Source organism: Guillardia theta (genome assembly GCF_000315625.1).
Source record: "Guillardia theta CCMP2712 unplaced genomic scaffold GUITHscaffold_232, whole genome shotgun sequence".
In the NCBI taxonomy this organism is placed as follows: Eukaryota; class Cryptophyceae; order Pyrenomonadales; family Geminigeraceae; genus Guillardia; species Guillardia theta.
In genome coordinates this window covers 13,347-34,585 of record NW_005434444.1, presented here as the reverse complement: position 1 = coordinate 34,585, position 21,239 = coordinate 13,347, and the positions used below count along the sequence as shown (strand labels likewise).

The window sequence follows — 21,239 nt, the reverse complement described above, 5'->3', positions numbered from 1 at the left end:
TTAAAGTCTTGCGGAGGCAGAAAGCTTCACGTCGGCCTTCACATGACTGACTCGACTTGTACGGTATCATGTTAGGCCCAGCAACTCACTCATGACTGCTGTGGTGACCCCGCCATCTAAGAGCTGTGTTGAAATACTTTGATTCACTTCAGTGGGCAATGTCATTGCTTCATGACCGGAACGCTACGTCTGTTGACGCTTTGCTTGTTAAAGTCAGTGTACAATGTTACGAGGCAAACCTTGCCAAGTGAAATTTTATTTGTAGTTCGTAATGCTCGACAACGACGAGCAAAGTCTTAAAAACATGGCAGAACTGGATGATTTATGGCTCCATCACCTCGCCAAAGTCAGCAACCCTGTCAGTGCCGCCCCGAGAGTTGTGGCCAAGCTGTTCGCAGCCCTTGCATCGTCTCTTGAGTACCATAGCTTTCCAGCCGGCTCTCCAATCAATCATCTGCCTCGCGCCGGGCGTTTATGACGAATGTATCATTCTGTTCTTGACTCAGTCATGTTCGAGGCTGTCACCAAGCGGCCTATCAGTGACGGAAAGCTTCAAATCATTGAAAAATCATTGAGACAGTCAAAGTCAATCATCATCGGGCATTGAATCGTGACTCTGATTTCAGTAGAGCACTAGTTGAGTTTAGTCACGGAGTAAAGCAAAGGCAGTGAGGTCAGAGGGCAACTCAGAGATTGCCCGGCCAGTGCCGCCCGGTTCACGGTCGCGGCCTCAGTGATGCCGTCGCCGCCGCGGGCTCGCCGGCCCCCGGCGGGCCCCGGGCCGCCTTCACAGTAGCCTGTGTCCGATCATCGAGTCGCCGGGCCGAACTCAGTTGCGACGGACCGGTTTTCCGTTTGTTGGTAACCAGTAGTAAAGTACACCAAAGTTTAGTTAATAGAAAACCGCCAGGTGATTGTTGTATGCGACCCAGGGGTAGGGGTGGTTAGGGGGAGTGCGAGAGATTAATTCCATGGGTACACAGTGGGGGTAGGGGTGCGAGGGGAACCAAGAATGTGCGTATGACGTAGGGGTGGTCTGCTGACCTTGCGGGGGTGAAGGCGACAGGAGGCAAGAAGTGGGAACGCAAGCATGGGGTAGTACCATGGATATGTAGGGGTCTTTGAAAGGGGACGGGGTGATTGGTGCGGTAATGGAAAAGGGGGACGTGGTGGGTAGTATGGTTCAGGTCATTCAACTTCAGTATCAGGGGTCATATCTCTGATTGGAGGGGGTGAATGGTGGGACTGATGGGGGTACATGTGCTCGTAAAGTCAGAAAGGGTTAGGCAGGAGGGGTGGGGTGAGCTTGGCGGAACAGGAATGGTTGACGATGTGGGGAAATATTTTCTAGCGAAGACAGGGAGGAGGACGAGGGAGAAAGAAGGAGGCGACTAACGAGTCGGGTTTGGAGAGGTAACCAACGGAGAAGAACAGGGAAGGGAAGGGCAGGGAAGGGAAGGACAGGACAGAGTGTAGGGGGAAGATCACTTTCAAGGTATCATTATATTGGGGAAGAGACTGGAAGAAGGGAATTTACGATTGAATTGCGACGGAAGAGTCTGAAATCACATGGGGCAGAGAATGTCTCATGAAATTATTGCTTACTCACCCTCGGGTATTCAGATCGGCTGAAGAGGCTTTGCGCAAAGATGCTGGGACTTTCGGAGGGGATCTGATGTGCCAGGGCGAGTCGTAACCTTGGAGAACCGGTGAGGCCGCGCGTTTCCATTCACGTCCTCCTCCCGTCTAAACGTGTGCAGGGTCTCTTGAGCTCTTGGGAACCTTGGCAAAAAATATGCTCTTCATTTCAGCCATGGCGGCTCAGAGCAAAGACCCTCACGATAAGAAGAAATCAAAAGCCCCAAGCAAGAACATAGTCTTGCAACAGAGAGCCCCCGTACAACAGCTTGTGTTCACTGGTCCATGCGTGATCTCAACCTTCCTGCTTGTCGGGCTCATACTTCTGATTATTGGATCAATAGCTTTGAGCCAGCGGTCGCATATCAAATCTTTCCCCTCGAATGGTTCCCCGCTCGTTTATTTTGATCTAGACAAATGCATTCAAAATCCCAGCTCTGCATGTAGATGCGCACCAACAGAGAGATCAGTCTGCGGAAACCAAGTCACCCAGTCTAACCCTCCGATTTCCTTCACCCTGCAGGAAGACCTCCCTGGACCTGTTTACTTCTACTACACGCTGACGAAGTTCTTCCAAAATCATCGACGATATGTCGCTTCGCAGGATCCAGTTCAATACAGAGACAAATGGACTGTGGATGCTGCTGGAGTACCATCGACGGGTTCCTTCAGCGGGTGTTGGCCTCTTGAATCTTACACAGAGTCGATCGCTGGCAAAGAAGAGAAGATTTACTACTACCCTTGTGGTCTCGGTGCCCTGAGCTTTTTCAATGATACATTTCTACTTCAAGACTCCAACTCCAATGTTGTCCCCTGGACCAAAGAGGGAATATCATCACGTGCTGGATTGAAAGGCCGCTACGCAAGTCAAAGTGAGGCATGGCTAAAGCAGAACTGTTATTCTTTGGGTGGCTATGATTTCAGCCTAAGCGGCTTTTCAGAGACTTTGAGGGGTACTGCGAACCCAGCGGGACGTTACAACTGTTGGCATAATGTTTCGGATGAGGATTTCATGGTGTGGATGAGACCAGCGGCATCACCGGATTTCTGGAAGCTTCACAGGATAATTCCGAACGGTCTGAAAGCAGGCACGTACCGTCTTTCAATCAGTAAGTGACCCTGTCTCTTCATGCCCCTTTCCTGACCGTCTCCATCAGATGTCAACTTTCCTGTTGCAAGCTTCAGAGGGACTAAAGGCTTTGTTCTGACAAATGCAAACACCTTCGGAACGGATCGAACGGTGAGGATTGTTTTCGTGCCATGGCCAGCAGCAATCCTGAAAATTTCAGTAGTTTGTGGGTGCGATGACATTGGCCGTCGGCTGCATCACACTTGTGTAAGTTTTCGTGCCTGAGAGCCTCAAGTCTGCTTAATCGCAAAACCTACTATTTGTGTTCCTTCCAGTAGTCCTTATTGATTTTTCCTTTCATTCTTCGATTTACCCCAAGTTTTGCTTCTGTTCTGTGATTCTAATTGGCACGCATGCTTTGTTTGAATCATGAATTTTGATATCTTCAGATGCTGCGCCGGACTGCTGGTTTTGTTCATAATGTTTCCTGGAGCAATTCAAAAGCCGGAAGTGAAATACTCCGAAGTCGTTATCAATCACAACCAGGCCGTCAAACGGACAGTCTTTGAAAAGGCTGCAGGAACCATGAAGAGTAACTTTTCTCTCCCCTCCTTCACAGGCAAAGACTATCCTGCAACTGCCGATGACAGTGAAGCGAATGACAGAAGGTGAATTTTGAATGCTGAGTGTGCAATTTACAGTTGTTTGTTGACTTTCTTGCAGGGAGGTGGAATGTCCACCGGACCCGCACAAGCACTTTGAGAGCAACTACGTGAAGACCAACAAATACACAATCGTCACGTTCCTTCCCTTGAACTTGTTCTTGCAATTTCATCGGCTGGCAAACTGCTACTTTCTTGTCATCGCCATCTTAGCGTCTACTCCTCTATCCCCCGTGACGGGAACAACGTACTGGTTTCCTTTGATATCTGTGTTGGCGATTTCTGCAATCAAAGATGCAAGTGAGGATTATAGAAGATACAAATCCGACATTGAAGAGAACAGCCGAGTGACCGAAGTGTTCAACTGGGATAGAGGTGACTTCGAGCAGGTGCCATGGAAGCAGGTGGCTGTAGGAAGTATCGTTCGGGTGAAAACTGGCGACGACGATTGTCCTCCCATGGTGCCTGCAGACTTGTCGCTGTTGTGCACCTCGTCGGTGGACGGGACTTGTTTCCTTGAAACAGCAAACTTGGACGGGGAGACGAACTTGAAGATCAGAGAAGCTCCCGAGGCACTTCACAAGCACCTTGTTGGAGAGCCTCACCAGGTCGATGGGCACTCTGTGGATTGTAATCTTGCGAAGCTGAAAACCTTGAAAGTCAAAGTCAACTGTCACATTCCGGATGCTTTGCTGTACGACTTCAACGCAAGGATCGAGTGGGAGGGTCAAGACATCCCGCTGACGGGAGGAGCGTCCGGTGGTCAGTTCATGCAACGAAGCACGAAGCTGAAGAACACAAAGTGGTGCATCGGCCTCGCCGTTTACACTGGGAAGGAAACGAAGATCCAAATGAACATGACTGACCCTCCGAACAAAGTGAGCAACATCGAGAGAAAGCTGAATGTTTACATCATCGGGATCCTTGCGATCCTTGGTATCCTGTGTCTTGTCGGGGCCATAGGAGCAGGTACGATGAACAATTCATCAGAACTGAAGGGAGCCTGGTACCTCAGCCCCCAGAACACTTCTATCTCGTTCAATGTGCAGAAGCCTGGAACGACCGGGTTCCTGTCTTTCTTCAGTTTCTTGATTCTTCTCAGCTTGTTGGTTCCCATCTCCCTTTACGTGTCTGTGGAGATGGTGAAGTTGGTCATATCCATCCTGATCAGCAGCGACCGGGAGATGTATGCGGAGGAAGACGACATTCCTTCCAAGGCTCGCAGTCTTGGACTCTGCGAGGAGCTAGGGCAAATCAACTACATCTTCTCGGACAAGACAGGAACTTTGACCCAAAACCTGATGGAGTTCAAGAAGTGCAGCATCGCCGGTGTCGAGTATGGTCAAGGTTACTGTGAGGTCGAACGAGCCATCGCTCGAAGACAAGGCAGAGACCTGCCCGACGATCCTCTGCCTCCACCTGGTAGACGACGACCGACGGTGCTTGCTCGTGCTTGACTTGTCCGTGCTGCAGGTGCTGATCCAGGTTTCAAGTTCGTGGACGATCGATTGATGGGGGGTGAGGAGAGAAGGAGTGGTCCCGTTGTAAGGATGACTGTTTCCTGGCTCTGTCAGGCAAGTGGCGGGAGAGCCAGGACAGGAAGATCATCGAAGACTTTCTGTTCAACATGGCGGTCAACCACAATGCTCAAGTAGAGTACAACGAGGGGTCCGACATACCAGCATACCAGGCCGAGTCGCCTGATGAAGGAGCTTTCGTGCAGGCTGCCAGGAATCTTGGTAAGTGTCAACATGCCGAACTGATGTCATTCTTCCATCATTGTTTTGACTTGTGCTCGTCTTTGCAGGAGTTTTCTTCTGCCGGCGCAACATGAAAGACATTCACATCAAGACGTCCGACGGGCCTGTGGGGCAGGGGGTCGAGAAGAAATGGACCGTCTTGAACTTCAATGCGTTTGACAACAACAGGAAGAGGACGAGCGTCGTGATATCAGACGAGACCAAGTCCAACATCCTCCTCCTCATCAAAGGCGCTGACACGAGTGTCATGCCCTTCATCGACGTCAACGCGTGCCCCTACTACAAGTCAACTCAGCAGCAGGTCGACAAGTTCGGCGAGCAGGGCCTGCGCACTCTGGTGTTTGCGGGAAGGGTTCTTGAACCTGAATACTACTCCGCCTGGAACGACAGGTTCAAGAAAGCCTCCTTGCTCAGCGATGGGCGAGAGAAGGCGCTGAGACAGGTCACTCTTGTCCTCTATACATCCGCCTCACTTGTCTCAACTCCGTCCTTTCCCCTTACCCCGCACCCCTTCCTCCTCGCCGCCCCTTGTGTGTTCCTTGTCTGCCTTCTCCCTTGCTGGGTCGCAAACGAGTTTTTCCTTGTCACGATCCGCTGTGGACGTGGGTGGTGGGCTGATGGCTTCTTCTTCAGCTGGCATGTGAGCTGGAGGAGCATCATACAGCGGATGGCTGCGAGTCAGTTCTGTTCGACTCTTCCACTCCCCACGAGTAAGCTCGTCGTGCTTGTCTTGTCCTTGTGCTCACTCTGCCGCAGACGCTCGTTAACCCTGCACGGAGTCACTGCACTGGAGGACAAGCTGCAGGAGAATGTCGGGGAGTGCATCTCGCAGCTAGCTAAGGCGATGATCAAGATCTGGGTCCTCACCGGGGATAAGCTGGAGACAGCTATCAACATCGGGTTTGCGACTGCTCTCCTGACGCAAGAGATGGAGCCGCTCAACAGGATCAGTCAAGACGACATGCTCTCTGACGACCCTGGGTGGAGCAAGGATGCGTCGCAGCATGAGCAGAACCTCACCCGCTGTCTTGATGCTTCGCACCATAGGAATGCGCCGCTGGTGCAGGAGATCTGCAAGAGTGGGAAGCAGAACTCCTCAGGAGCAGAAGTGTTTTCCAAGGTCGAGGAGATTGCCTCTCGGATCAAGCAGGGCAACGACGCTCAGAGCTACGCCGAGTTCTTGAGCATCGAGAGCAAACTCAAGGACGCGCTGCTCAAGGAGCGAGTCAAGCGGAAGATCATCGAGCTCAGTAAGCTCACCCAGACCCCCAAGCCCGGGGGGTGGGCCCTGGTCATCGACGGGACTTGCTTGAGGGCAGCAGCAACTCCGGAGCTCAAGATTCTCTTCCTGGAAGCAAGCGTCCGATGCAAGGCTGTCGTGTGCTGCCGCGTGACGCCGTCGCAGAAGGCTCAGATGACGCTGCTGGTCAAGGACAACATCCCCGGTCAGATTACGCTGGCGATCGGAGACGGAGCCAACGACGTGAGCATGATTCAGGCCGCGCATATTGGGATAGGGATCAGAGGCAAGGAGGGGCAGCAGGCGGTGCTTGCGTCAGACTACGCGCTGCCTCGCTTCGCGTACCTTGAGCGGCTGCTGCTGATTCATGGGAGGTGGAGCTACAACAGGATCGGTACCATGGTCTGCTACTTCTTCTACAAGAACATCTCCTATGCCTTTACCCTCTTCTGGTTCTCTCTGAACAACGCGTTTTCAGCTCAGGTCAGCTTTTCTCCTCTATCCCTCGTTCTCCTCCTCTTCGTTCACCACCACCACCTCTTCCCTTCATCGTCTTCTCCTCTCCTTGGTCTCTTTTATCTCGCTCCTCTCCCTCTCTCCCTCTTCTCCTCTTCTCTCGCCTGCTCTGACTTTCCACCAGCCGCTCTACGACGATGGTTACCAGGCTCTCTACAACCTCGTCTTCACGTCTCTCCCCGTCATGTTCTTTGCCGTACTGGACCGCGACCTCCACCCGTCTGTCGTCCGGGCGCATCCCGAGCTGTACAGTGCCGGTCACTTCAACGTCAGGTTCTCCCTCGCCCGCTTCAGCATGTTCATCGTCGGCGCCATCGTGCACGCCACCGTCCTCTACTTTGTGACTCTGGAGATGCTGGACCTGAACACGTACGGCAGCTCGGGGAGGAACCAAGATCTCTGGGGGGCAGGCACGACGGTGCTGACCAACGTGATCTGGACAGTAACGATCGTGATGGGGCTTCACACTCGCTCATGGACCTGGATGCACTGGTTTGTGTACGTGGGCTCGATCTTGGTCTGGTACCTCTTCCTCGTGTCCTACAACGGCTTCCCCCCCGAATCTCTCGGGAGCTGGGACACGCAGGACAACGTGTACGACGTGATCTACGAGCTGGGAAAGGGCTTCCTGTTCTGGCTCAGCTCCATCGTCACGGTATCCATGTGCACCCTCCCCATCCTCTTCTACAAGTACTGCAAAGAGCAGTACTTCCCCAACATCGACGACTACTACAGGAGAGTGGTCAAGAACCCTTCCCTGTACCCAGCTGAGCACCTGCCCTCGACCTCCAACCTTGACATCAAGATCTGCCAGCCCCACGAGAGGAACTTCGGGAGCAGGGAGTACTCGCCCGAGGCGGCTCGGGAGGCGACGAGGGTGGAGGAAGTCGAGGACGAGCCGGCAGGAGTGCAGATGGAAGCGAGGAGGGGGCCTCCGCAGACGCCATCGGGAGGAGGGAGGCCGAACAAGATTAAGAAGGACTCGCAGGGCATCCTCGAGGTTCAGAGCTCTTCTCCTTAAACTCTCGTCCTTGCTGATTTTTGAGATTCACCTAAGAGATTATTTACACCGTCCCTCCTGCTCCTCCTTATGTTCCACGTCCTCCTCCTCCTCGTCTTGCTCCTTGTGCTCCTCTCCTCGCATGACTTGTTGTGATCGAAGTTCGTCTCCCCATCGTTCTCGCTCTCTTCTTCCCATCTCCATCACTGTCTCACTTTCCCGCTCCTTCAAGCTCACAGCTGCAGGGCTCGGTCAGTGGCGGACGATCGCAAGGCTGCTCACCTGCAGTTTCGTATCCTTGAGCTCTTCAAAGAGACGCTTCTCCGCCTGCCCCTGCAGCGCCGGCATGGAGGAAGGAAGGTTGTAGCTCACAAACACCTGCGCCTTGAGCCGCATGGACAGCCGGCGGGCAAGAGAAGAGCCGATGGACTCGCTCCCCTCCCCCATGAGGGTCACCGAGAGAGGAAGGGGGTCGAGAGACGAAGGCATCGCCATGTCAAGATTCTTCATGGACGGCGAGGAGGCACCGATCCACACGTAAATGCTGTCCTTCATGAGAAGCAGCTGGTAGTACACCTTCACGTCCTCTATCACTTCCATGAACGTGTGCTCGCGGATGCTGCATGCTGCTCCTCCCTCCCCTTCCAGCTCGAGCTTTGTCATGGCTGCCTCCATCTCGGCCATCCTGTTGCATGTCACGATGATCAGCCCTTGCCCCTCCTCCTCCTCCTCCTCCTCCTCTCGTCGGCGCCTCGTTTCTGCTGCTACGACCTCTACCACCACAAGCTTCGTTGCTCCTCCTCTTTCTCTCCATCTTCTGCCTTCTCCTATCATTTCCGTGTAACTCCCCCCTCCTCGCACTCTCCACTTGCTGTTTCTTGCTTTCATTCCTGAGACTCCCACTTCTTACCTCTCCTCCACTCGCTTGTCCTCCCAATCCCCTCTCCTTCCCTCCTCGTTCTCTTGGCCTCGTACATCCCTCTCCTCTCTTCTCCTCTCTCCTCTCTCCTCTCTCCTCTCCTCTCTACTCTTCTCCTCTCTTCCTCGTTCTCTTCCTCCTGCTAGAAGCGCAGGCCGTCCAGTTCATCCCCCTCATCTCCTGCCTATTATCATAATGCCGGCAGTAACCGTTATTGAAATGCCGGGTGCCGCGGCGGGCCGGGCCGGGTGCCGGCGCGGCCGCGGGGCGGCGGCCGGCCCGTCGAACTTCGGAACCGCAGGACTCTGGGAACGGCCGGGCGAGGCCCGGTACGGTCACCGCCCGGACGGGTGCCAGTCCTGGTCAGGGGCCCGGTGGGGCCCCCGCCGGGCCGCCCGGCCCGCGCGCAGGCCGGGCTGCGACAGTGAGAGGGAACTACTGAGTAGAGTCATGACTCATGTGTCACTGTGAACGGTTTACAACGGCGTGAACGGTCACAACCTCTCGAGTCCCGGTCTCCCGGCCGCGGCCCGGCGGCCGCAGCCGCGGCTGGCAACTTGCAAGACCGCCGGTACGGCCTCAGAGGCGCCGAGTGTCGGAGCCTCCGAGGCTCGGAGTCACTAAGGCGATTGCTCAGTGCTACTGACGACTGAGGAGGGCTCTCGGAACTCGGAACCGTTCGTGTCCGAAGCCTTACCCGGCCCGGCGGTGCCACCGGAAAGGATCAAGCCGGGTCGTTAGCCTGAGGGCCCTTGACTTCCACTTCTCTCAGCTTCAAGATTTCCAGCTGACGTTCGATGTGCTCGTCTATGCTCAGCTCCCAGCGCTGCAGGAAGTCAGCTGGCGAGGAGCTTGACCAGAGCTAGGGTATGACCTTGATGAAGGTGTTGCAGTCAATTAAGGTGTCTCGGATGTCTCGGATCGCAGGGGTCAAATCCTCGCCGCCCTCCCAGCCCTTTGAGCGCCGGCCGTTGATTCTCTCAGGGGGAGGCGAGCTGGAGGTTTTCTGTGCAGTCGTCAGAGGGTCACCAAGGGGAAGCGACTGGACCATGGGCCTCTGCCTCCTTCACCTGGCGTTCTTCTCCTGTTACAACTTGCTGACTATTCCTCAGCGCCATCGGAGAGTTCTTAGCAGGGGGTTCGATTCCCGAAGAGTTGATTCGCGGCAGGACAGCGGCAGGAGAGCTGGACCCTTCTAGTTGGGAGGTTCCCCCCTGCTAGTCGCAAACTCAGGATCTATCGTGTCTCAATTGCTCCCTCCTCCTGCACCTGTCCCGCCTGCAGCTCCTTTGATGAGTTGGGGCCTTGAAGGTACCTGAGCAGTAGAGCTGTGAGGGATAGCCGAGCTCAAACGCAGGTGGGCCCAACAGCCCTTGCAGGAAAGAGGCTAAGAAAGTATGACACAGCATAACGAATGGAGAAGCAGGAGCAGAAGCAGGAGCCGGAGCAGGAGCCGGAGCCGGAGCAGGGGCAGGGGCAGGGGCAGGGGCAGGGGCAGGGGCAGGGGCAGGGGCAGGGGCAGGGGCAGGGGCAGGAGGGTGCTTGCGGCTGGTGTTGTGGTAGAAATGGAGGTGCAGAAAGTAGCAGTTGTTGTTGTTGTTGTTGTTGTTTTGTTGTTGTTGTTGTTGTTGTTGTTGTTGTTGTTGTTGTTGTTGTTGTTGTTGTTGTTGTTGTTGTTGTTGTTGTTGTTGCGATGGTGGTGGTGGTGGTGGTGAGCTGTTGACAAGGAGGAGGAAGAGGAGGAGGAGAAGGAGGAGGAAGAGGAGGAGGAGGAGGAGGAGGAGGATAGAAGGTAACCAGTCACACAGGTCTTGAAAGCCAACTTCCCATCCCTCCTCCTCCTCGCTCATCCCGATTGAATTTGAGAGCGATCGCACCGCAAGATCGACCCGCTCCTGCGTCGGCAGCTCATCGCTGAATGTGAGGAAGAGGTCTCGCAGGAGCAGCATGCAATCCTCTCGTGCTAAGACCCCCTTGCCCTCCTGCATGTCAATCTCAAGTCAGCGAAGCATAACAGAGAAGCTCTTTGTCGACACTTTGTCATACTGATCGAACTTCATTCGAAGGTTTGACATTCTGTCGTTTGCCCCATCCTCTCCACCCTGCTTATCTTCAACGTCATGGTCGAGCGCTGGCATATCTAGCGCTCACATGCTCCCCTGCCTCCCTCGTGGGCTCCGAGATAAATTCCTTCCCTCGCGCTATCGCAGAACCTATCCAGTGCACCAGCCCCTTCTTAGACATCCCTGGCAGCAAACCTGGTCAGTAGGAGGAGGCTGGCAAGAGAGCATCGCTGAAGGAAAGATTTGCTTCTGAGCGCGATAGTTGAGCAATCGAGCTCTTCAATCGTCGCCAGCGAGTAACTTCAACTTAAAGTAGCCGAAAAGTCTTTCGAATCTTTGATGTTCCTCTCAGTCTCCTCCCCTGGCTAGCGTCGCTCCACCTCAGGCTGTCGACTGCATCATCTGACTCTCCCCTCCCTCTCTCACTGTTACGGTCACTGCCATGATACTCTCCTTCAGCGTCTCGTCAGCGCCCCTCCCCTGCATCGAAGCATCGCAACCTGATGTGAGTTGACAAGCCGCTGGCTCACCCGGAGTGACTCGGACTCGGAGTCCGGGCCACCCGGTGGCACGGCCGGCTCACCGAGTCACCCCAACTTGAACTTCGGAAGGCCCGGCCCTTGGCACCGTGGCGCGGCACCCCGGGCCCGCCGGGTGACCGTCAAAGCGGCCCGGCGGTCTCCGGCAAGGCTTGCCACCGTCCGGGTGACTCCGACGCTACGGTGGTGACGGACGGTCGGACTGACGGAGCCTCGGAGCCTCCGACCGTACCGTACGGACAAGGCTCTGGGGCTGTGCGACAGTGTCAGGGTGGCAAGCAAGAAATTGGCGAAGTTCATCATCTCTGTCCTGCAAAGCAGCCACAATCTCCTTGCCACTTCCGTACTACGGTACTGATTTTTAACTAAACTTAGAGTAAAGAGATAAAAAAGACAATCATGACGGTGTTCGACAGAGAGTCGATGGACGGTAGGGTTTGGTACACTGAGCCCGGCATGTTCACTTCAATTTGTGACTGACTGTACCGTGCGTCCGAGAGTCGGTCGGACTCCGGGACCAGACCGTACGGTCGGGCCGCCGGGCCGGGCCGGCTGCCGCCGACCGGCGACGGCCGTCGGCTTGGCTTGGTTATAAAGGAAAATGCTGGTCAGTGCAGTCAAACCGCTGAGGTGAGGAGGAGGAGGAGGAGGGGGAGAGGGAGGGGAAGATGGTTGCTAACACGATTAGGAGAAGGAATGACAACGAACGAGAGAGGGGATAGGCTTGGAAGAGGAGTAGGAGGGTGAGAGAAGGAAGCATTTAGAAGATTTCTTGACTTGCCCTACGGCCAAGTGGAGTGAAGGAAGGGAAGGGCTAGAAGGGCAGAGAAGAGAACACTACCCCAGCAACGAGAAGGAAGAGACGAAACAGCTTCAGAGGCATTCATACCGCGAGCAAGCATGCCTACAGCAATGGTGAGCATGGAGCCGAGGCAATGAGGGCTCCGAATCTTGGTTGAGAAGAACCAGGGCGCAAACAGGAAGGGAAACATGTTGACGTTGCGATCTGAGACCACGAAACTTTTGAGATGTGTCGATAAGCAAAAAACTCACTTTCACTCCCGTCAGTTTGTCTTCAGTCCATGGCTTCAGGACCTCGTTACTCGCCTCTCCTCCTCTGCGACACAGGCAGCAGCCGTCACTGTCCATGATCCATGTCAGCTCTGCTTCTGGATAGTCTCCTCACCCTTCTTTCTTCCCTCCTCCTCTGCTCTCCTGTTCTCCGCACAGACTGTTCCTCGTGTTCCCCCGGTGTTTCATTCATACTGCTCTTCCTCTTCGCTCTCGTCCTCCTGACCGGCTGCTGTATCTGCAGATCGCCGGGTTGGACCCTGGCACGGCTCCTCCCAACCTCGACGTCCTCTACTTCTCTGGAGTTTTTGTGTGCCTAGTGGCTGCTGGCCTCATCCAGTTCCAGGTCAAGTCGCTCAGCTCTTGTCCAGCTGGACCTGACCTAATCCAGACGTATGCGGGAGATGTGGGACTGGAGAAGTTTCTGCGTCAGGGGCCCGAGGCCTTGCTGAGTTTGAGCTGTGCTGAGCCTGACAGGCGAGCAGGACAAGAACTGGGAGCGGAAGCAGGCGCGGTCGGCCATGAGCGACAAGCTGAGGAAGAACGAGGAGGCGAAAGGTGGAGGAAGGAGCCGCTCCAAAGCTTTTGACGCTTCTGCAGGGTCCTGGCTGGCGAGCGTCTTACCGAAGCTCGACTTCGTGGAGGTTTATGGGCAGGAGAAGCCGGAGAAGGAGGCAAAAGAAGGAGGAGCTGATAAAAAGGAGGAGGAAGAGATGAAAGATAAGCAAGACTCCATGATGAAGGCAGTGGAAAGACAGGCAATGAATTCCTCCTCCTCCTCCTCCAGCACGTTTGTGTATTTCATTGATTGGCTAATTTACAGGACTTCCAACAAGTGCAGGAACTCAAGGAGGAGCTGAAAAGGTCGGAGGACAAGTGAATACAGTTACCATGCTCGCTTGACTCGAGGCCGAGGACGGGCGCTGCCCTCTGCTGCCGCGTATCTGTTTGCTTCCTGTGAGTCGAAACCTCACACTGGGAGGCAGAAAGAGGAGAGAGACGATGATAGGGATAGCTGCAGAGGAGGAGGAAGAGGAGGAAATGCGAACGGGGTGGGATGGAGGAAGGGGAAGATGAAGGGGAGGAACAGCAATTGCCCGACTAGAGGAGGCAGACTTTCTTACGGCCGCACAGCGAAGGATCTCTTCATGGGCTCCTCATACGGATTTGCCTGCTGTCATGCCACGAGATCACCCTCCCCCTCTCCCCGTCCCCCTCCATCTTTCCCCAGTTCCTTCTCGTTCAGCTCTTCTCCTCTCCTCCCTCAGCCTCTCTCCTCCTTCTCACCTTGAGGTTTCCAGCACTGGCTTCCTCTTGCTTCATCTGCTTTCTTGTCAACCCTCCACATCCTCCAACTTCTCCCCCTTCACCTCCGCGAGCTTCAAAGCGAACCTCTCGGCAGCTCCTGCCTCATTCCTTCTTGTCTTGGCTGATTGGCTTCGCTTGTACAACCGTCCTCCTCCTCCTCCTCCTCCTCCTCCTCCTGCCCCCCCTCCCCCTCGTGCTGCTGCTGCTCCTCCAAGTCTGTCTTTTCCGACGAAGTCCAAGATGCTGTAAAGTCCCTCCGAATCTGCTACACGATCAGAAGCGAGTGAACCGGTCCCTCTCCTCCTGCTGCTGCTGCTCCTCCTCGACCCCTGTCTCGCTTCCTCCTGCTCCTGCTCCTGCTCCTGCTCCTGCTCACCCCAGGCTCCGGTTGTCTTGGTCTTCGTCCTCATCGACCTGGTCGTCCTCGGCGTCGGCACCTCAAGGAAAGCATCGAGGAGCTAGAGGCAGCAAACGTCAGCTCCACCTCCCTCCTGCCCCCCCCCCCTCGCCCCCTCCGCTACTCCTGTTCCTACCTCCTGCCCCTCTCGTTCTGTCGTCCTCCTTCCTCCCCCAAGCCCCCCTGGGCTCTTCTTGCTCCTCTTCCTTCAACTCTTTCCGCCCTTTAGATACCCCCCCCCCTCCCCCGCAAACTCCCTTCCTTTCCTTTCCTTCCTCTCCTCCTCTCACCGCGGTGGAGTCGCGCATCTCCTGCGGCCTCGTTTGCGTCCACTTCTTGGGGCTCGCGGCCCTCGAGGACGATCGACGGCTGGAGCTCGAGGAGGCGGGAGAGTCCAGCTCCTCCCTCGCGCTGACGTTCCCCAACTGAAGCCCAGCTTCCTCCCTCTTCTCGGGCTCATCGTAGAGGGCAGAAAGGGCAGCCACTCGCTCGCGGAGGCGGAGAGAGGAGGAGCGACTTTCTGCCCTCTCCGTCTCTCTCCCCCCAGCCATCTTCTCCCTCTCCTCCTCCGGCACCTCCATCCTCCTGCCTCCCTTCTCCTCCTTCCGCTTGCGATCTTTTCCTCCTTTCTCCTTCTCCTCGCTCCCGCTCCTCCTTTTCTCCAGAAACTTCTTGTAGCTCTGCTCCACCTGCTCGTTCGCCGCTCGCAGCACCACCTCAACGTCTTTTCCTTCCTCGTTGTCGGCGAGCGAAGACTTTCCTCCCCCCTTGAGCAGCTCCAGGTTCAGTCGGAAACTTTGCCGCAGCCTCAGCTTGCTGATCGTCGCTGGCAGCGGCAGGCCAGGCTTGCACGCCTCCTCCTCCTTCCCTTCGTTCAGCTGGCTCCTCGTCCTCTCCTTCCCTCTTCCCTCCTGCTGCCCCGTGCGGCCTGAGCGTCGCTGGCGCTCTCCTCGAAGTCGACTCTCAACTTCTCTGCAGCTTTTGTCATGCAGCTGAAACAGTTTGTTGACACCCTTCCTCCTTCCCCCTTCCTCCTTCCTCTTCTTTCTTCCCTCCTTTCCCCTCAGTCTCTCTCCTTCCCTTCCCTTCTCTCTTCTCTCTTCCTCTCTCTTCCCCTCCCTCCTCGCCCTGCCTCGTTCACCTCGCTTGCAGCTCGCGGAGTCGCCGGAAGAACCTGCGAGACATGTAGCAGATCCATCCATGCTGCAACCAAACTCAACAAGACCAGCCTCTTCCTCTTCCTCTTCCTCGTCCTCTTCCTCGTCCTCGTCCTCGTCCTCACCCTCCTCTCTTCGTGACCCCCTCCCACACTTCTCCCTTTCCCCCCCACCCAGCTTCTTTCTGCCTTTGACCCCCTGCTCTAGTGTAGGAGCATACCTGCAGTACTCTTGCCGCCTGAGTCTCCTTGCTCTTCCAGCTTGTCACTTCGAGCCGACGAAGCTGAGCGGAGAGCAGAACAATCGCCTGTTTCCCCTTCATCCACATCTTCCGATCCCAACAAGTTCTCGTCCTCCGCTGCAGTTCGGCAGCTGCTTTTCTCTTCTGCAGCTGCTCCTGATCTCTCCTCCTGCGGAGCAATCGAGACAGCAAGTTGGCAGCCCTGCCTTGTATCAGTTCCCTTCGCTACTTCCCGGCAGATTCTCACCTCCTCCTCTCAAGATCTGATCGCGCCATCCACCGTCTCAGCAAGAGGAGTATCCTCCTCCCGCCCTCCCTCCTCTCCCACCTCCTTCTCTGCAGCGCTGAACGCATGTAAACCTGCAAGCATGATACGATCAAACACATTACTGCTGCTCTTCAACCTCCTCCGTCTCTTCCACCATCCCCTCCTATCCTCTGCCTGCTCCTATTCCCCGAACTTGGTCAAATGCCCCCCTCCTTCTCTTCCCTCACCTTCAGCGAGTTTGCGGCTCTGATGCGGCCAACCCGTCTGCGAGCGTCGCATGAGCGGAGGAAGCAGCCGATGCGCAGAGCAGCTGAGAGTTTCAGCCAGCGGTCGCATGGGAGGAGACGGCGGATCCTCGCCTGAATGGCTGTCAGGAACAGAAGGAGGGGCGGAGGACGAGAAAAGGTGGGAGGGACGTGGTGGTGGAGGAGGCGACGGAGGTAGAGGAGAAGGTTGGAGAGGACCTGAAGCAAGCATGTAGCAACTTTCTGTCGGAGGAGGGAAGAGGCCTGGCTGAATCGGACGAGGGAGGGGAGGAGGCAAGATTTGACTGCTCGCAGTTGGAGGATGTACGAGAAGCACAAGGAGCGTCGCTTGATCGTTGACAGGAGCAGGGAGCAGGCGAGCTGCTGGCAGAGGCTGTGGCGCTCCCTCCTCCTCCTCACTGCTATTGCGAGCGACTTGACGGCCCTGCCATGGAACGTAACAAGTCAGAGAAGATCGAGAAGAGAAATTCATGCTGTAAGAGTTGGGAAGAAGAGAAACAAGAAATAGAAGGGGAGAGGAGGATGGAAGATACGTTGAGGGAGAGGAAGAAAGAGGAGATCAGCAGATCAAGGGTTGGAGGTAAATGCAGTGAGTGATGAGAACAATGTTTACAAGTTGAAGGAGGAGCGGGATTGTGATCTCAAGGACGGAGGGAGGTGGTCTTACATGGCCTCCAAGAACTTATGTCGCTCTGCTCGCCCTCGCACTTTGTTCTGCAGCAAGAGAATTGCATGATGAGCTGCTGGAAATTCAAAGACGCCGCTCATGCAGAATCTGCGCGTCAAATCAATGCTGAGATTGATGCGGAGGGAGGTCGAAGGGGAGGAAAAAGAGCGATGGAGGGATGGAAGAGCAGAGCAGTAGCGGATAGAGAGGAGGAGGAGGAGAGAAGTAGTCAAGAAGGACGAGGAGGGAGGAAGGTCAACCGTCTACATAGCAGGCGATGCTCCGGAGCCCTGGAGCGGCGGGACCAGAAGTCTGTCCAGGCAGAAGGAACAAGACGAGGGGAAAGGGGAGACGGAAGGAAAGGAAGAAAAACTCGAGGACGTGGAGCTGATCTCGCCTCCTCCTCCTCCTCCTCCTCCTCCTCTCTGCCCTCCTCCTTTCTCCTGCGATTCGCTAACAGGAGAACAGACCGGTGGAATCGCCGAGCAAGAAACCCCCGGCCCAGAGCTTGCAGCTGCAGCACACACGCTGCCTTCCTCCTCGCGCACGCCCGGGCCTTGAAACCTTTCCAGGCCCGCTGAAGACGAAGAGCGGAGGAGAGGAGAATGTAGAAGCGCAGCTGCAGCGTTCGCTTTGCAGATATCTTTCGTGGAGTGAGGACAAGCAAGCGATGGAGGAGCGGAAAAGAAATGAATGAGTAGGAGGTGGAGAAAGAGAAGGATTCAAGGAGGAGCCCAGGACGAGGAGTACAGGAGGAAGAGGAGGGGGTGGGGGTGGTGGGGTGGGGGAGGTAGCCTCAAAGGAGGAGTAGGTGGAGGAGGTTCAAACCTTGAGTCTCTCTCCTGCCATGATAAGGCGGACGAATCTCCTCCTGGCAAAGCATGCCTTGCAGCGAGTTGAAACAAGTTTCGAGCTTCTCCTATGAGCTTGAAACCTACGCAGATATCATAGGCCATACAAGCAGAAGTAAGATAGGAAAAATTGAGGTAAGAAGGTAAAAGAAGAGTGCAGCCGAGGAAAGAAGAAGATAATCTACCTCTTCCTTTCCAGGAACTTTCTGAATCTTCGTTGGATCGTCAAGACATTCGCTATCACAAGTTGTCTGTAAACTTTGTAAAAGAAAAGAAGAAAATGGGCAGAGTAGAGAAGAAAGAGCAAGGGGGGGGGGGGGGAGAAGGGAGCAGTGAAGAGGAGGAGGGAATGAAAGTAAGAGGAGGAGAAGCGAGCAATTGACCTGTCAACAAAGATGTCAAAGTTTCTCATCGCTCTGTTCGACATCTTCTGGCCTTCCACCGCAAGACTCAAATCTCCTCCTTCCCTTCCTTCACTCTCAGTCCCATCTCGAAAGATCAGGCACCACCCATGCTCTCTCCTCATATTCTCAGAGGAGGAGGGACTGGAGGGACCATTCTCCTGCCCATCTTTCTGTGCCTCCTCCTTCATACTCTCGTCGTATCCTTCCTTGTCAAGGCCTTCGTTCGCTCCTTCTGTCACTCCGTCATTTTGCCCTCCATCCACATGTTCATACCTTCACTTGACCTCCTCCTCCACTCCGGTATCGCTTCTTGAATCTTATCCCACTGATCCTGACAGCTTCCCAGCAACCCGACTGCCTCCACCCTATTGGCAAGTTTGAGAAGTAACCATCGCTCCTCGCACCCCTCAGATCCAACCGTCTCAGACGCTCGAAGCCAATGTCGACAATGAGCTGAAAGAGTTGTCAATACCTCCTCCTCCTCCTCCTCCTCCTCCTCCTCCTCCTCCTCACAGCGAGCATATCCTCCACCAGCGCTTTGCTCATAGACGCCTTGACTGCGGTGGTGTGTCGCAGGTCAGGGGACAAGTTGATCTCCAAAAGCCAAGGGTGCTGCATTCTCGAGTGAGAACCTGTGCCTCCTTCTCCTTCTCCTTCTCCTTCTCTTCTCCTTCTCCTTCTCTTCTCCTTCTCCTTCTCTTCCATTACCAGCGACTCATCGAGAAGAACGTCGAAGCCGTAGAGTTCGAAGGAGCCCTGCTGGAGTTGATGAGAAGGAGAGAGCGACAGAGGCAAGCAGAGAGAGGAAGGAGATCAGGAGGAGCATCCCATACGTGCAGACAAAGATGATTGAAAATCGCGAGAAAAGTAGAGGGGCGTGAGACTGTGAGGGGAAGGGAAGGAGGGGGTCCGGAAGGATAGGATGGGATGGGATGGGATGGGATGGGATGGGATGGGATGGAAGAGCGATTGGAAGGGGAGGAGAGATTGGAGGCGATGAGAGGGGATGGGTTGGGTTGGGAGGGCTTGCGGTGACTGGTGACCTTGCGGTTACGGATCTCGTTCTGAGCGGAGCGGAGGGAGGCAACGACCAGGTGCTTGATGGCTGGGAGCACTTCCTTCTCCCAGATGTCCGGCCTGCAAAACCCTCAACTCTCGTCCAGCTGAATATATCGCAGGTTTTGTTTCTCACCTTCCGGTTTCTTTTGCCAGATGGTCAGCGAGTGTCCACGACGCCCATACCTTCAGCAGTGTGTCAAAAGTTTCAACGGGTTTTCAACTCCTTCAGCCTGTCAAACCTGCTGGAAGGAGTCGTGCTCCCGGAAGTTGACCTTGTTGACAGACACGTTTGACAGGTGGGCAAAACGGTTGGCGACGTCAGAGAGGTTCCAAGGCTCGCTGCAGAAACGGAGGATGCAGTCTTGGTAGAACCAGATGCTTAGAGGATTCCAGTCCGTGACAAGAACCTGCAAGTAGCTGAGCAGCAGCTGGACACTACCCTCCTCTCACCCAGCAACGGATGTCAAACTTCCTGGAAGCGATGAGGAAGGGCCTTTCCACATACTTCTGCAGGACTCGAGCTGTTCCCTTGCTGTCCATAGCCTGCAAGAACATCTCAGCTAACCAGGTTGACCACCGGCCATATCTCCTCCTCCTCCTCTTCTCTCAAAAGTCTTCGCCTTTGCCCTCTTCATTCTCGTCTGCTCTCTTCTCTTGTTGCCTGCCCTCTTCTGCCTCTCGTCTCGCTCCCTCTTCTCACCTGACTCAGGCGGTCGAAGAGCTTGATTCCAACCCCTTTGCTGCTGTTTGCCGCCTGACGGCAGACATGAAACATGAGCATGAAAGGATGTGCAGGGAAATAAGAACAAGGAGCAAACAAACGAGAACCAGGTCATGGAGTGAGCATACCTTGGCAATCCACACGCCCTGCATGCCGTTGACAAGGAACTGAGGGTCGGCAATCCTCAGCTCGTGAAGAATTTGCTTGCAGTCTCTCGTTAACGGATCTTCAGCAGCTTTCAAGGCATCTCAGTGAAGTCACGATCGCAGGCTCGTCGTACCTGAGAAATGTTTCCCTCCCATATCCACCTGCTCACTGCCATTCTTGCTTCTGAAAACATCTCTCATGCTACAGGGGAGTATCAGACAGATTAAATCGCATCAAAGTCACGGCTCGCCTGTAGAACAGCTCTAGGACCTCCTCTATCAAACTCTGCTCTCCGCAGATCCCCGCGACCCCGCCCATGTCCACCCAGCCGTTCTGTAGCTGATGAGGAGAGTCTTCATACCGCAGACGATACATCCTCTCCTTGGCCAGTGCCAGCGCTGCTTGCACGAGATGGAGCTTGCTGATCGGCCAGGCCCCCTCAGTCCCGTTGCTCTGCCGCTCTGCGTACATGCAGAGAACTCCTTGGATGGCAGAGAGATGGAAGGAAGCGACAAACGAGTCCCATTCCGTGCTATCCGACACTTCGAAACACCTTGAGCAAAAGTTCAGAGCGAAGGCGAGCAGCGAACGGCTAGTCATCAGAAACAGGACAGGGAAAACGTTACTGCTTGCACACAGCACTGAGGCCTAAAAGACTAAAGGAGGAGGAGGCAGCATAAGCGAACATAAATGTAAGCATACTTGGGCTGAACCGTGTCAGGGTCAAGGTCCATTGCCCAGACACAGTTGCGAAGATTCCGGCAAAGAAGACCCTTGGAAGTGATTTCACAATTTCCCTGAAAGTGATTGACAATCTGGTTGCGCTTCAGGTCCTTATAGCCGACGTCGTTGTCATACAGGGTCCACTGAAAGACGTTCAGGGACAGAAAGCAAGACAACTACAGAGAGGAGGAGGAGAAACCGATAGATAGGTTACGAACACACAGAGCGAAAGGAAGCCAATGATGGGACTATGATGACCTTGAAATCGAAGACTCGACTGTCCTTTGTGCTATTCTCACACCACCCTCGTCTAACGAGCCCTTCGCGGATGTCCTGGAAAGAGCCGCAGATAATGAAAATCTTCTGCTTGCTTCCTCGCTTCCGTCGGATGGCCAGCGCTGCCGCTTCATCCTTGGTACGAGCAGCTTCACCATCGTCAACAGTAACCGTCGCTGCAAGAGGAGGGGGAGGGCGGAACTGCAAGTTACGTCACAGGCTGTCGCATAAAAGCAGCCGAAGTCTCACTCTACTCGCACTCGCGATCCTCCGTTGG

At 55.0% G+C, this 21,239-nt stretch overlaps 7 protein-coding genes across 7 annotated transcripts; 3 read left to right on the top strand and 4 right to left on the bottom strand.

The window, feature by feature from the left end:
• Positions 1-2,176: 2,176 nt before the first annotated feature.
• GUITHDRAFT_56566 (hypothetical protein) lies at positions 2,177-2,932 on the top strand (the record flags this gene model as incomplete). Its single annotated transcript, XM_005819286.1, has 3 exons — positions 2,177-2,534; positions 2,607-2,747; positions 2,796-2,932. Coding segments are annotated over 3 exons (636 nt in total), but the record flags the coding sequence as incomplete, so codon positions are not given.
• Positions 2,933-3,425: 493 nt separating this feature from the next.
• GUITHDRAFT_82383 (hypothetical protein) lies at positions 3,426-7,906 on the top strand (the record flags this gene model as incomplete). The annotated part of the gene is made up of 6 exons (XM_005819285.1): positions 3,426-4,791; positions 4,893-5,114; positions 5,180-5,615; positions 5,886-6,125; positions 6,315-6,852; positions 7,010-7,906. Coding segments are annotated over 6 exons (3,699 nt in total), but the record flags the coding sequence as incomplete, so codon positions are not given.
• A 231-nt stretch (positions 7,907-8,137) lies between these two features.
• GUITHDRAFT_82378 (hypothetical protein) lies at positions 8,138-8,548 on the bottom strand (the record flags this gene model as incomplete). Its single annotated transcript, XM_005819284.1, has 1 exon — positions 8,138-8,548. The coding sequence occupies one exon, from the start codon at positions 8,546-8,548 to the stop codon at positions 8,138-8,140; it is 411 nt and encodes a 136-aa protein (XP_005819341.1).
• A 980-nt stretch (positions 8,549-9,528) lies between these two features.
• GUITHDRAFT_121470 (hypothetical protein) lies at positions 9,529-11,048 on the bottom strand (the record flags this gene model as incomplete). The annotated part of the gene is made up of 7 exons (XM_005819283.1): positions 9,529-9,630; positions 9,679-9,810; positions 9,875-10,018; positions 10,074-10,119; positions 10,611-10,786; positions 10,841-10,906; positions 10,956-11,048. The coding sequence occupies 7 exons, from the start codon at positions 11,046-11,048 to the stop codon at positions 9,529-9,531; spliced, it is 759 nt and encodes a 252-aa protein (XP_005819340.1).
• Positions 11,049-12,017: 969 nt separating this feature from the next.
• On the top strand, positions 12,018-13,636 carry GUITHDRAFT_156349 (hypothetical protein). The gene is made up of 8 exons (XM_005819282.1): positions 12,018-12,036; positions 12,475-12,562; positions 12,722-12,823; positions 12,869-12,919; positions 12,963-13,035; positions 13,078-13,235; positions 13,301-13,417; positions 13,464-13,636. The coding sequence occupies exons 2-7, from the start codon at positions 12,554-12,556 to the stop codon at positions 13,355-13,357; spliced, it is 450 nt and encodes a 149-aa protein (XP_005819339.1). The 5' UTR covers positions 12,018-12,036; positions 12,475-12,553; the 3' UTR covers positions 13,358-13,417; positions 13,464-13,636.
• Positions 13,598-15,667, bottom strand: GUITHDRAFT_121468 (hypothetical protein; the record flags this gene model as incomplete). The annotated part of the gene is made up of 7 exons (XM_005819281.1): positions 13,598-13,651; positions 13,765-13,800; positions 13,848-14,047; positions 14,162-14,243; positions 14,473-15,154; positions 15,324-15,385; positions 15,560-15,667. 7 exons carry the CDS (start codon positions 15,665-15,667, stop codon positions 13,598-13,600), a joined length of 1,224 nt encoding a protein of 407 aa, XP_005819338.1.
• Positions 15,668-18,501: 2,834 nt separating this feature from the next.
• On the bottom strand, positions 18,502-19,635 carry GUITHDRAFT_82372 (hypothetical protein; the record flags this gene model as incomplete). Its single annotated transcript, XM_005819280.1, has 6 exons — positions 18,502-18,648; positions 18,745-18,792; positions 19,080-19,173; positions 19,229-19,278; positions 19,335-19,502; positions 19,546-19,635. 6 exons carry the CDS (start codon positions 19,633-19,635, stop codon positions 18,502-18,504), a joined length of 597 nt encoding a protein of 198 aa, XP_005819337.1.
• Between the last annotated feature and the right edge of the window lie 1,604 nt (positions 19,636-21,239).